We start from the raw sequence: 13,371 nt of genomic DNA on the forward strand, positions 1-13,371 counted from the left end.
TTCCCTCCCACCCAGCACAGGCCAGTGGCACACAGGGCAGGCCACTGTGAGCACTCTGGCTGCTCTGGGCCCTGACACAGGACAGGCCTAGGTCCTCCCCAGCCAGGTGTGCAGGCCCCCATCCCCCCAGCCCATGGCCTGCCAGCCAGGGCCATGGAGGCCACAGCCACCTCCCCACATGCAGGCTGGGGGCTCCTGCCCAGGAGAACAGAGGCCTGCTATCTTGTTCTCTGGTCTTCCAGAGAGAAGGTTGGCTGAAGAGGGTGCCCCGGCCACATTCCTGCCACCAACTGGACAAGTCCCCTCGAGGGGCCTTGAGCATCTCAGGACACCCTCACCAGGAGCAGAGAAAGTTGGGAGCACGGCGTGGACACGCCACCCGTTCAGGCCAGCATGGTTCAGAGGCAAACCCTTACCTGCAGAGCAGCTCAGGGGATGCGTCCAATTGGCCTCACCCTGGAAACGGCTCTTTGGGGACCAAGCAAGCTCTTCAGACAGGCCAGCAGAAGGGCAGTGGGAGGCGGGGCAGGGCCACAGTCTGACCCCCTCAGGCCTTAGGAGCCTCATCTACAGGGACATGAAACCCTTTGACTCCAGACTTCTGGAGCTGGAGGCAACTTTAGGCCTTCCCTAAGCTTAGAGGAAGGTTTGAGGTGAACCTGAAATCTGAATGGGGAGCAGAAGAGAGTTCAGCTTCCTGGACCCCTTGAGAGGATGGGGAGGCTCAGGGGCTCCTGCACTGTGGCTGACGGCACCCGCACTCTGATCTTCAGAGTCCTTGCAGGCTTCGGATTGATGCTGGTTTTCGAATGATCGGCCAGGTAGTATGGACCGCAGGAGGAGTAGGCCAAAAGCCAGCAACGGTCCAGCAGGGGAGAGGCAGAGGGAAGGGCAGGAGCCACACATGAAGCAGACAGGACCTGGCAGGAAAGCCATGAGCTGCTGGTGCTGGGGACACCGAGGCGTCCACGTGGGTCTCTGAGCTCCCGGTGTGTGGGGTGCTTTGTCCTAACATAGCAGACAGTGCCGGGGTGCCCCCATCTGCTCCCTCTCTCCTCAAGGAGACCAGGCCAAGAGTCAGGGTGGGAAGGGGCAGGAAAACAGCCACAAGGAAGGCCAAGCCCAGCTCAGCCCAGAGTGGAGCGTTTGGGGTCATCTCCTGCCACCAGGGTCCTCAGACCAGAGACAGGTGCCAGCTCTTAGAGGGGCCACAGGTGCACTCCTTTGACCCCAATTACCACGCGGGTGACCTGGCCTCACTGAAAAGGCTTGCCCTCCTCTGACCTGGATAAGGAGGCCAGCCCAGACTTCCGCTGACCAAAGGCACCCCGCAGAGCAGAGCAGAGCAGGCTCCGAAGAGCTTTGCTTTGAAGCTGACTACCCCACGGCAGGGGCTTGGGGAGAGGTGGAGGGAGGTGCAGGTACAGCCTCCTCTGAGAATAGTGGTGCCAGGTTTTCTCAGTTCTGCAAACTCTGCTCAGCTGGGGGCCTTGTCCACCCACCCTCGCTGCCCAGTGGCAGCCCCCAAGTTGGGGAGCCAATGCAGCCCTAGGGTTCAGACTCAAAGCCGAACTCCTCTAGACTGGGGTCCTGGCTCAGGGCTGGAAGGACCTTCCAGGGTCCCACGGAGTGTCCAGGCAGAGCAGGGATGAGCACCCCACCTCACAGACCCCACACGAGTACAGTCCCGCAGGGTCGTCTGGGGCCGCGCTCCTTCATAAGATGACAGTGGCTCCCTGAGCCAGCACCAGAATGAGAGACCAGATTAATGTTCCCCAAGTGTCACCACCAAAAGGTGGGGCAGGAAGCACAGGGTGAGCTGGAGGTGGAGTTCATGGGCCAGAGCAGGCCCTGAGGCAGATCCCCTCCCCATTGCTAACCCCTGCAGAGCTGCCCAGAGCCCTGCTTCTTGCCAGCAGGCACCCTGATTACCATTTGCAGAAACATCCCCAGCTCTGCAGGCAGTATGTCCTGCCCACCCTGGTCGGCCCAGGGCTGCCAGCCACTCCTGGGGATCATGTTCTCTCCATCAGTCACACACTGGGGTATCCACTTCCTTCTTCAGGCTGCTGCCCAAGGGGTCCCCAGACCCCCACAGAGGTGTGGGGACCCTACATCCTCCACTACGCCCCAGGGCACCCAAACACCTCCTGGGTTCTCTAACACATCAGATGCCACAGCCTAGCCAGCCCTAGTCCATGCCCTTGAACCCCTGCTGTCTGCACGCACACGCTCGCACTCCCATCTCCCACAGCCAGCGGGACAGGGCCCTCGTCGGTAAGGACACTACGGACAATGACTTTCACAACAAGGCACCCGTGGATGGCAGCAATGACAATCGCTCAGTCTGTTTGGAAACTTACTTTTGGAGTCTCTGAAAAACAATCTCTGAAACCAAACAGAAAAGGAAAGCTGTCCGTCCGCAGCAGCGGGCAAGGGCGCACACGCTCACAGGGGTTCCATAGAGCAAAAGTAGAATAATTTCTGAGCAAACCTGCCGTCCGAACGGCTGGGAGTTGCAGACCCCCCGGCGCTCCCTGTCTTCTGAGCAGAGACCAGGCTCAGCATCCCGCAGACCCCCACCCTCCCTAGGCAGAGGCAGGAGTGGGTCTTAAAAGAGCCGTACACACCCTCCAGGACCTGGGGTCCTCCATGGAAGATGCGGGCATGGAAGGGAGGCTCCCACGCCGTGGCCCGACAGGCACTGCCCACCTCAGCCTGTCAGACAATGCTAAGTGTCCCTCCTCTGCCCTAACTCTGCATCGGTGGAAGAGGAGGTCCAGGCTGCGCCACACGCCCACTCTCAGGAACAAACTTTTCCTCTCGGTTGTTTCCTCACTTGCTCATTCATTCCTTCTTTGTGTTGCACACGTGTGCCCCCACTGTCTAGATAGGCAAAGACACCAAAGCAGGAGGGGGTGGTCTTGGTCAGAGCCACATGGGCTACTGTGGTGGCTGGGATTTGAGGCATCAACTATGCCCTCAAACCCACCCATGTGTCCTGTGTGGAGCGGCCCCAGGGACGGGGTGGAAGAGGGGACTGATCAGTCTTGCCCACCCTCCCAGAGTCCCAGTCTGGACCCTGCACCTGACCAGCACGGGCAGCCTGGCGGCTCCTGCCCTGGTGACGGCAGGCGTGTGCAGCATTGCCAGAAGGGAACCAGTGGCAGCCGCAGCTGCTCAGGATCCTGTGGCTCCTCCCAGGTACAACCCCGGCTTTTGCTTCCAATGTCCCTGGTGGCATGTGCCTCCTCTACAGGGAAGGTCCTGGCTACAGGTCTCCTGGTCTGTGGAATGGGAATGATTCCAGGACCTGCGATGGTGGCAAAGAGTTCATTAGGAGATGAAGCCACCCAGGGGTCACCAGGGCCAGGCCAGGGCTGCGAGCATCACTTTCTGAGCCCTGCTGTCCACATTGCTCTCCAGAGGCCCAGAACTGGGCTGGAGGAAGGACCTGCCTGGAGGAATAACCCAGTCTGGCCAGATTAAGAGGAGGCATAAACAGTGACAGGGTAACTATGGAGCCTCAAGCCAGGTTAACCCCAAGTCCAGGTTCCTAGGCTCAGGCAGCCCTGCCTGATCCCGCAGTGTGTGAGACCACACAGAGAGTGAGCGGGATCATGGGCCCGGGCTCCTGACCATGCTGGGTAAGGTGTGCAGGCAGCCACTCCAGGCCGACAAGAAGGAGCAAGCCCGGAGCATGCACTGCACAGGGGTCTGTGAGTCACCAAATGTGACGCAGCAGAGGGTATGTGGGGGAAGGCAGGGAAATGTACACTTGGCTTGGGTCCCCAAAGCCTCCCTCTCCAGCAATGACTCAGTGTCTCTGGGTGAAAGAGCAACCTTCTCTGGGGGCAGGGCAGGCAACCCCAAGCACCCAGGGGGAGGGGACCCACCTTCCTGCTCCAGCCCTACACAGTGGCTGAGAGCCCCCAGCACGGGGGCAGGGAATGTTGGCACCACCCCCACCACGGGCCCTGCTGCAGCTTCCAGGTGATGCCACAGGCCCTGAAATCAGGACACCCTTGCTGTACATGAGGGTCATCTTGAGGTACTCTGCCAAGGCTGCCGACCTCTAAGTCTGCCCCCAATTCTGCAGGTCAGGCATCTGGCTTCACTGCCAGGCCCTACCATGGGGAGAACAGGGCGCCGGGGTGGGGGGCCTGGGAGCCAAGGAGAGGAGCAATGTCCTCCACACACCAACACCGCAGTCCTCGCCCCCTCCCCACAGACCCCATCCAGGCCAGCTCCCCATGTGCAGCTAAAGCCACCCGCCCTCCTACCATACAAGGTGCAGGCAGCCCTCCCGCCTTCTTCAAAGAGGCAGCTGCTCTGGGTCACTCCACTCTCCTCCCTCAGTGACCTAACTTGTCGCCGGGTTCCCACCCTATCCCTTCTCCAGAGGTCACCGGGCCCCACCCAGCAGCCCAAACCAGTAGACCGGCCCTGCCCCATCACTTTGGTTTCTCCAGCATCCAAAGAACGTGGAGGGTCACCCTCCAAGGTCCAACAATTAAGCCATCTGTTGCCGCTCCCTGGGACTGGGAGAGGTGAGGTCGAGTTTCTTGGCCGGTTTCCTGCGTGCAGCACCCACACCACAAAAGCCCCAGGTGTGAGCCGGAGCCCAGCGAGAGATGGCTGGAAGGGGGCGGGGAGGGGGACGCCGAGGGGTGCAGGCGGGGTGAGGGGCGGCGGCCCGAGGCGCGGCCGGCGGGCGGAGGGCACGGAGGCGCCGGCAGAGCGTTTGCGGGGCGCGCTGCCAGGGTGCAGGAAGCCGGAGCGCGCGGGAGGCAGCGGGGAGCGGGGAGCGGGATGCCGATTTCGGCTGGGGGCGGGGAAGCCCCTGATTGGGGCGCGGGAGGCGTGATGTCACGTCCGGCGGGGGAAGCCCTGCCTCGCGCACCCTCCGCCCCCGTCTCCGCCCCCACAGGTGGTGCCACCGCCCAGGGCGCTGGGCGTGGGGGGCCGCCCTCAGGGACCCCGGCCGCGGCCCCGCGCTCCCCGGCTCCGCCGCCTCCCGCCGGGGATCGATAGAGTCGCGCGGCCGGGGGGGCCCTCTGAGTCCCCGAAAGCCAGAGGAGCGCCCAGTGCGCCCGGGCCGGCGCCCCCGCGCCGCGCCCCGCCCCGCCCGGTGCTCCCAGTCCCTCCCCCACCCCTGCGCTCCCGCCCTGCCCCGCCCCTCTCCTCTCCCGCGGCCGCCGAGGGGCCGGGCCGGCGGCGGGGGAGGCGCCGAGCCGGGACTGCGCTCGCCCGCTGCGCTCTGGGCTGCCCGAGCGAGCGTTCGGACCTCGCACCCCGCGCGCCCCGCGCCGCCGCCGCCGCCGGCTTTTGTTGTCTCCGCCTCCTCGGCCGCCGCCGCCTCTGGACCGCGAGCCGCGCGCGCCGGGACCTTGGCTCTGCCCTTCGCGGGCGGGAGCTGCGCAGGACCCGGCCAGGATCCGAGAGAGGCGCGGGCGGGTGGCCGGGGGCGCCGCCGGCCCCGCCATGGAGCTCCGGGCCCGAGGCTGGTGGCTGCTGTGCGCGGCCGCAGCGCTGGTCGCCTGCGCCCGCGGGGACCCGGCCAGTAAGAGCCGGAGCTGCGGCGAGGTCCGCCAGATCTACGGAGCCAAGGGCTTCAGCCTGAGCGACGTGCCCCAGGCGGAGATCTCGGGTGAGTGAGGGCGCGGCGCCGGAGACCCCGGCCGGGCCGGGCTTTGGGCTCCAGACCCTGGTCTTCCCGACGCGGCTACTCGTCCCCGGCGCGGGATCCTGCCGCCTGCGCCCAGCCGCCCGGGCCCCGAGTGGCCCCCTGCGCTGCGGCTCCTCTGCAACCCTCGCCTCCAAGCCCCGCGCCGTACTCCCTCGCCGGGGTCTCCTCCGGTCCGCTCGGTCGGCCTCCACCCCTCCCCGACCCCCCCTACGCCGGAGCTGATCTCGCTGGGCTGCGGGCTCGGGGCGCTCCTCCCGGGCCACGGCTGGAGCTGGGCGTCTTCTGCCCGCCGCTCGGCCCAGCGCGCCTGCAGGCCGGGAGTCCCAGTCCCGGGGCTGACTGTCGGGGCGCTGCGGGGCTCGGCGTGGCCGGGCTGACGGTGGCCGCAGACCCCCTCATCTCTGTACAGACCTCTCTGGGAGGCGTCTTCGGTCCTGCCCGGGGATTCTCGTAGGGTCTCCAGCAAAGGCAGCCTAGGAGGATTTTATAAGCGGACCCCTTCGGGGGATAGTGCGGAGGGGTGGGGAGGGAGCTGGGCGCTTCTCCGCGGGTGGAACGCCGCCGCCTCGCAGAGATTCCTGTCGAAGAACTTGTGCGCGCCGGCCCCCGCCTGGCACTTGGGCGGCCTCGCTCCGTGAGTCCAGCTGCAGGTGGTCGGCGCGTTGGATCCCGCCCAGGGGCCGTGTCATTTCTTTGTAAGAACAGCGGCCTTCTTGGCGCCCCCTAAGCCCTGCAGCCGCCTTCGGCTCTGCTTCTTCCCTCCCTGTGGTCCCGGAGGAGCTCTGGGGACAGAAGTGTACGGTGGGTGGAGCGGTGGGCTCCGTATTCTAAGGACCTTTTGGAACCCAATCTTCACCTTCCCACGTGTGGGGACCACCCTCGGTCTGTACCCCGTGCCAGGGACTCAGTGGGCAAGAACAGAACAGACCAGGTTTCTGCTCTGGGGGGCTCCTCTGAAACCAGGGGAGTAGGAGTGCAGGTGGAGGGCCACTCAGATGGGGACTCAGCGCAGGAATGTCCACGGTCCTGGGGATTCTGACCAAGAAGGATCCGTGCGTCTGGGTGAGGGGGGTCTGTGACCATGCCTCGCTGCGGGGGCTGGGGTGGGAAGCGGTGGGAGGAGGCAGCTGGGCTCTGGATCCCTGCCCCTCCAGGAGGGACAGAACCCACAGGCAGCCCCTTGCCCTTGCTGGATCTCCCAATGCCCCCAGCCTGAGGTTCTTGTAAGGACCCCCTGACTGCTCCCCCCAGGAGGAACAGAACCCACAGACAGTCTCTTGGCGGATCTCCCGATGCCCTCCCCACCAGCCTGAGGGTCTTGCAAGGACCCCTCCAAAGTCCCCGGGATAGACCTTCCTGTGCCTCTGCAGAGGCAGCCCTGTCATTTCCAGGCTGCCTCTCGCACCCCACTGGGCTCTGTCTATCCCAGGTAGGGGGCACACCTGGATGCCAGGCAGCACAAGGCCCTGGGCACGGTTGGGTTCATTCTCTGCCCCTCTACTCACACACAAAGAGGCAACCCTGACCTTCCTGGTGAATCCCTCCCCAGGCACCAGGGTAGCAGAGCGGCTGAATGGCTGGCCCTCCCAGCCCAGAGTCTTGAACGCTGCTCCTTTGGAAGCCCTTTTTAGTACCTTCATGTCCCCTGGGCATTTGCGCCCTTAGGAGCCAACCCTAACCTTGTTGGCATTCACAGGCCACTGTTCCCAGTTAGAGAGACAGAGTGGCAGAGTTTGGCCATCTCCCAGGGGTGAGAAGAGAGAGCAGGACAAGATGGAGAAGTTTACGTGGGGCTGGGCCAGAGAGCATTGCTGCCCTTGGGTTGGGGAATGCAGTGGGTTAGAGACCCAGGACAGGCAGATTGTGTTGGTTTCTCTGTGTCTGATGGGGCAGGGGATACTGTCCACCCCACGTGGGGAGTATGAACGCCCTGCAGCTGTCTAACCACGATGCCAGCCATGGGCCAGTGCCTGCCTCCAGGGCCCGGGGTGCCACCCTCCTCCAGGCCTGCAAGGCCGGGACTGCAACTGGGCAGGGTTACTGCCTCTCTAGCTGGTGCTCCTCCGATGGGAACCTCTCTCCCTGGACCCCCTATGGCTGCAGAAGTGGGGAGTAAACTTCGGGGCCCAGGGTACAGAAGACAGTGTGGGAGCCACGTGGGCTGAAGGGAACAGGGTGACCCCTCAGGCCGCAGCAGTCCTGGGGTAGCCAAATCCAGTGTCCCCTCCTGCTTTGTTGGCTGGGCCTGAGTTCCGCGGGACGGGCGCCCTCTGGTGGCCCCTGGGCGGCAGATCCTCCCAGGAGCCCAGGACCCTCTGTGGCCTGGTGGGCACCATCCTCTGTCCTGCATCCAGACTTCTCCGGGGGACCTCCTCAGAGGGGATGGGAGCCCCCTGGGGTTGGACACCTCGCTGGCCCAGAGCAGGTGGGGTAGAGATCTGATACCTCCTCATGGGAAGGAGAGCTGGCCTGGGTGTGTGGCTGGCCTTCCCAGCCTCTGCCCCAGGGACCAGAAATGGCAGTGGGTGACAGGAGACTTTGTCCATGAAAGAGGGCAGCGTCAGGACATGTTGGGCTCCCTTTTGAGTCTGCTTTTGTCTTCTGGACAGCCAGGCCAGGCTGCAGTGACAGCAGTGGTCGTCCCATCTTATGGGCAAGGAAGCAGGCCTGGGTGCCACCAGCTGGACCATGGCACTGTGGCGGGGCACCCAGCCACCCTCCCTTTATGCCAGGGCACGGCACAGAAGGCAAGGGCGGAGCCGAGTGGCACCCCGGGCACCCCTGCACTGCCAGGAGCCTTCATGCTGAATCACTGCCCACGTGCCAGCAGGCCTCCTGCTTTTGCCTGCAAGGTTGTATCTGGGCATAGGTGTTCCCAGAGCACCTTCCTGGTCCCCTGACATCTGATGTGATGTGTTGTGTGTCTGTCTGCTTCTTTGCTGGGGTCCCAGTACCCCACCTTGGCACCTGAGCTCCCTGGTTGCTAGGACCACCTCTGTCTGTTTCCCTGTTGTAGCCACAGAACCTGACTGACTCCCGGCCCAGGGTGGCTTCTCAGAGGACATCCCCAGGCCTTCCTGGCTTTACATCTGGCTGTGCTGGGTGGGGAGTGACACATGGAAGGTAGAGGAGGGTCTCCTCAGAGTAGACACCCCTGTTCTCAGGGTCTCCCAGCCTGAGGCAGAGGAGGAGGGGCCCTAAGTTCCAGTTTTGGGGGCAGAAGTTAGAGCGGGGTATGGGACTGTCTGTATCACAGGAACTGCCCGGCCGCCCCTGTGCCCTGGGGTGGCAACCCGCCTACCAGCCAGAGTGGGTACCAGCGTGCCCTGCAGCCTGTACCAAGCACCCACTCGTTGGGCCCCTCCGAAGGAATCTTCTCTGTGCCACTTTTGACCGCCTGGGTGGTTGGCACACAGACTCTGGGGGACCGTCCTCAGAGGGCCTGGGCCTCTCCTTCCCACATGCCTAAAAGGGTGTTCCTGGCTGGGCCCAGGAGAGCCCACCACCATCTGCCTCTCAGTCCTGCTCAGCGGGCCTCTCGGAGGCTGCCTGGCACACAGCCCCTCACCAGACCAGATGGCGCCCTGTGCCTGTCCTGTACAGGTGGCTCAGCATGGTTCCCAGGTGGTCCTCAGCCTTTGCTGTACCACTGCTCATCCTTTCATGAGAGGAGCTGGGATTTCATCATCCCCAGCCTAAGGACTGAGCCGATCTCAGTGGAGCCCTGATCCGACAGGACCACCTGCGTGATGCAGTGACCTGGGTCCCTGCTGGACTGCCAAGCCTCCCAGGCCAGGCAGGCCACCGCGCTCCTCAGGCACAGATGCCCCCACCCCCATCCCATCCACAGCCTCCCTGGGCCTCTTCACAGGAGAGAAAGGGAATAATCACGACCTCCCGTGAAGGTGGCCAGGAGGGAGAAGGCGCTGGAATGCTCTGCACCTCGTGGGCAGCCTCGGGCCGTGTCCTCCCCTCTCCCCGGACACCCTCTGCAAAGGCCCACACACACCCATCTCAGTTAACGGCATCCGGTACCCCAAGAGCACTCGTGAACCCGGCTTGTGAAGCGTTTCCCAGTACTGTCTGGTTAACACATCAGACGCTTCGGGTCTTTGTAGACCCGTTTTGCAAATGAGTAAACCGAGGCCTGGCGAAGCCCTCCTCTTAGGGCCAGATCTGGCTACAGCATTGACCACTGTCCAGTAAAGCCAGACCAGGCTGCCTGTCCCAGGCTCTGCACTTTCTGGAAGGCTCGTGCGTTCCCCAGCCAGCTCTCCTGCGCCTGGGCTCCATCTCTTAGGCGCATTTGGAACGTTTAACCGGGACTCCTCCAGGCCTCCCTGCCTCCAGTCTTGCCCAGCTCCTCCTGGCCATGCTGCCCGGAGAGTCGGCCTTCCACACAACTGGGCCTCACCCTCCGGCCTGGCTCCACTGCCTGTCGGGGGAGGGCTGCCACTCCGGCCCGCTAGGAGGGCTGTTCCTAGTGGGTGCTACAAAGCCCTGCATGTCCCCAACGAGGCAGACCGGCCACGCACACTGGGCCAAGTGCCCCAGGATTAGTGGACAGGCATCCTATTCAGGTGCCCACAGGTGCCAAGCCAGGGAGATAAGGCAGGCCGGCCTGTTGGGGCTTGTACCTTCACACCAGTGATCACTAGGAACAGTGCGAGCCCACGGCTAACACGCCTTCCCAGGCGCCGAGGACGCCTCCCTGCAGCAGGACTGGGGGCATACCTACCTGGTGGCCGAACCGCAGGACTGGGCATCAGATCCCAGAGGAGAGCTTAGTGGGTATCTGAACACGCCCATGTCTGTTCTATGGCATCCACGTGCGTGGCCCAGGTGTCAGCCGTGGGCTGGCACTAGACGGGAGACGAGCCACAGGAGGGGCTCACTCGAAGCCACACGGGTCAGGTCTGGCCTGGGGCCCCACATGTGCTATGCCTGGGCCGGTGAGAGGCTGGACACCTTTTCTTAAGCCAGACTGTTCTCCCAGGGCCTGACTCGGTTATTTCAGATCAAGACTGGATCCCTGGTGGAGGCTGGGTGTGGGCACTGCTATATGCGGGGCCTCTGTCCAACCCTGGCCCTGGCCAGTGTCGACGTGCCCAGAGCCCTGAGCCAACCTGGATCTTGCCAGTCACCAGCACAGCCCTGTGGGGCCCGGGATCTTGCCCACCTTACGTGGGGGCTCCAGACAGGAGCCGCCTACCTGGAGCCTGGGCTTCTCGCTGTCGTGCCTGTGGCGGCTTTTCTTTGTCTGGGAACAGGCCTGGGCAGGTGCCCTGAGCCGCTTGAAGTCTCCTGATGGGGTGGGGGGTGCAGTGCAGGGTGTTGAGGCATGGGCCAGGGAAACAGGTGGTTCTCCCTCCACTTCCAGGCCCCACACCAGGCGGGAGCACGTAGCAGTCAGGTGTGGGGTGAGGGCAATGCTGGGGAGCAGGGCCCAGCAGGGCCCAGAGCTGCAGCCTCCTTGGCTGCTCTTGGCCCTGTGTGGGTGGCAGGGAAGTGCAGGTGTGAGGGGCACACCCCACTGCCCCAGGCTCAGTAGCAGTCTGGAATCTGGGGTGGGTTTAGGAGCCCCTGAGAGGGCCAGGCCAGCCTCACACCATCCCCTCCTCTGCCTGTGGCCTCAGCTCCGTCTCCCGCCAGCTCCTGCTGACCCACCTTCCTGGCACACCTATCCCCTCCCTCCACGGCGTCCTCCCCGTGCCTCCCCGCAGCTCCTCCTCCCGCCTTTCCCCACAGCTCGACTTCCTGGGCATCCCCCAACATGTTTACTGCCTGTTGCTGGGGCCACCGCCTGGGCAGGCCTGAGCTCCACACAGGGTGGCGAAGGCCCCGAGTCCCTCCCGGTGCCAGGCAGGGATGGGTGCTGGGGTTAGGAGCACAAGTGTTTCCAGGGCCGCCAGAACAGTGCCACGGGCTGAGCAGCTGCAGCCGCAGACGTGTGTCATCTGTGGTTCTAGAGGCTGGAAGCCTGAGGTCAAGGTGTCTGTCCGCCAGGCTGGCCCCTTCTGAGGCGTGAGGAAGAGTCTGTTCAGCCGCTGCCAGCTTCTGGGTGTTCCTTGGCTGGTAAATCCCACCTTGTTCTTCACAGGCCACTCCCCTCATGTGCGCTTCTGTCTCTGAATTCCCCTCTTCACAAGAACATGGCTCGAATTGGGTCAGGGCCCACCGGTACCATCTCTTCTTAACCAGAGGTGTCGTGCAGACTCCACACCCAAAGTCACATCCTGAGGAATCGGGGTTAGGCCTGGGCCGTGTGGGTTTTGGGGGCACAGTTTAGCCTGCAGTGGGGAGCTAGCCCAGCCCAGCACACCTATGTCTTCCCGTCAGGTGGCAAAGACCCCGAGGCTCTGGGTGCTTCGTGATTGTGGCCTCCGGAGCATGGGGCTGTGTCTCGTAATGGGCTTAAAGCTCAGCACAGATGTGCCTGAGACCCTGGTGACAGGGTGAGGGAGTCACCGCGCCCCAGCCTGCCGCTCACCCCCGCCCACCCGAGGCGCTCTCAGGGCACAGCCTGGTCCCCACAAGCCCGGGAGGCCTCAGCTTCAGACCCTGTGTGGCTCCTGGCTCCTTGGCCAGCCCCTCCTGCCAGGGGCCTCCGCTTCTCCCTCAGGTCCAGGTGGCAGGGCCAGGCCACTCAGGTGATGTTCCAGGTCTAGTGGCACAGCAGTGGCTGAGGATGCCGCCGCCTGTGCTGTCACAGGACCTGGGTGGGGGCAGTGGCCAGGCAGGCCTGAAAACCTTCTCCAGGTTGGGTTGGGGAGTCATGGCTCAGTGGTGTGAGTGTGCCTTGGACAGGCCCCAGGGTCCCACTTGTCAGGGGCAGAGCCCTTCAGGTGGACTTTGGGCGGGGAGGCAGTGGGGCTGCAGGGTGAGGGCGCCAGCGAGGGTTTGGAGATGCAGAGGTGAGGGAGGCCCGGGTACCAGGAGGCTGCACCACTGCTGTCTCCTGAGGTGGTGGCTGGCCGAGGAGGCCCACTGCTCTCTTGTGGTAAGTGCCCCTTGGGTCCTGGAGGCTTGGCAGGGTGACAGGGCAGCCCCCAGGGGCTCCACCCAACCTGCTCCTTCAGGAGGAGACCTCCCAGGGCTCTGGTGGGGAGGAGGGCCAGCCACAGAGCCACCGTAGATCATCCCTGAGGCCAGGGGACTCGGCAGCAGAAACCCTGAGCCCAGCATGGGGCCGTGGGAGGTGAGGCCCAGTGGCAGCTGTGAACGAGGCCACCCAGTGGGCTCTCAGGGGTCTTTGATGGGACGCAGCTGGTGGACAAGGAGAGGAGGGGACTGGGGCTGGAGCAGGGCAGTGAGGAGGACCCTGGGGTCCCTCCTTGCCCAGGCTCTCCCTCCCCTGGTCCGCACCCACCTTTGAGGTGCTCCAGGAGTTCCCAGAGTTGGCAGCACCAGGGGCTGTCTACTGGGTGGGCTGAGCACCACTTAGTTTGCGGTTTGGAAAGCTGAGTCCCAAAGAGGGGTCCCCAGGGCTCAGAGCTGAGAGGCCTCACCGCCCCGGGCCAGGCCCCACACTTGCTTGCTGAGTGACTCACTCCTGTTCTGGGCCTGGCTAGCAGGGGTGAGGCTGGGTCAGAGCATGGGGAGCTGGGCCAAGGCCACAGACCACCCCGCAGGTGCAGGCACCCAGAGGTCTGAGGGGCACTGGGAGCCTATGGGAGGGGAGA

At 64.1% G+C, this 13,371-nt stretch overlaps 1 protein-coding gene across 1 annotated transcript in view; it reads left to right on the plus strand.

Annotated features, from left to right (window-relative positions):
- The first annotated feature begins 4,976 nt into the window (after nucleotides 1-4,976).
- GPC1 (glypican 1) overlaps nucleotides 4,977-13,371 on the plus strand; it is a 31,957-nt gene continuing 23,562 nt past the window's right edge. The window contains exon 1 of the mRNA XM_023228755.2: nucleotides 4,977-5,650. Within this exon, the coding sequence (XP_023084523.1) occupies nucleotides 5,485-5,650 (166 nt within the window). The 5' untranslated portion in view covers nucleotides 4,977-5,484. The remainder of the gene's footprint in view (nucleotides 5,651-13,371) is intronic.

This window comes from Piliocolobus tephrosceles, chromosome 11, assembly GCF_002776525.5.
Source record: "Piliocolobus tephrosceles isolate RC106 chromosome 11, ASM277652v3, whole genome shotgun sequence".
Classification (NCBI taxonomy): domain Eukaryota; kingdom Metazoa; phylum Chordata; class Mammalia; order Primates; family Cercopithecidae; genus Piliocolobus; species Piliocolobus tephrosceles.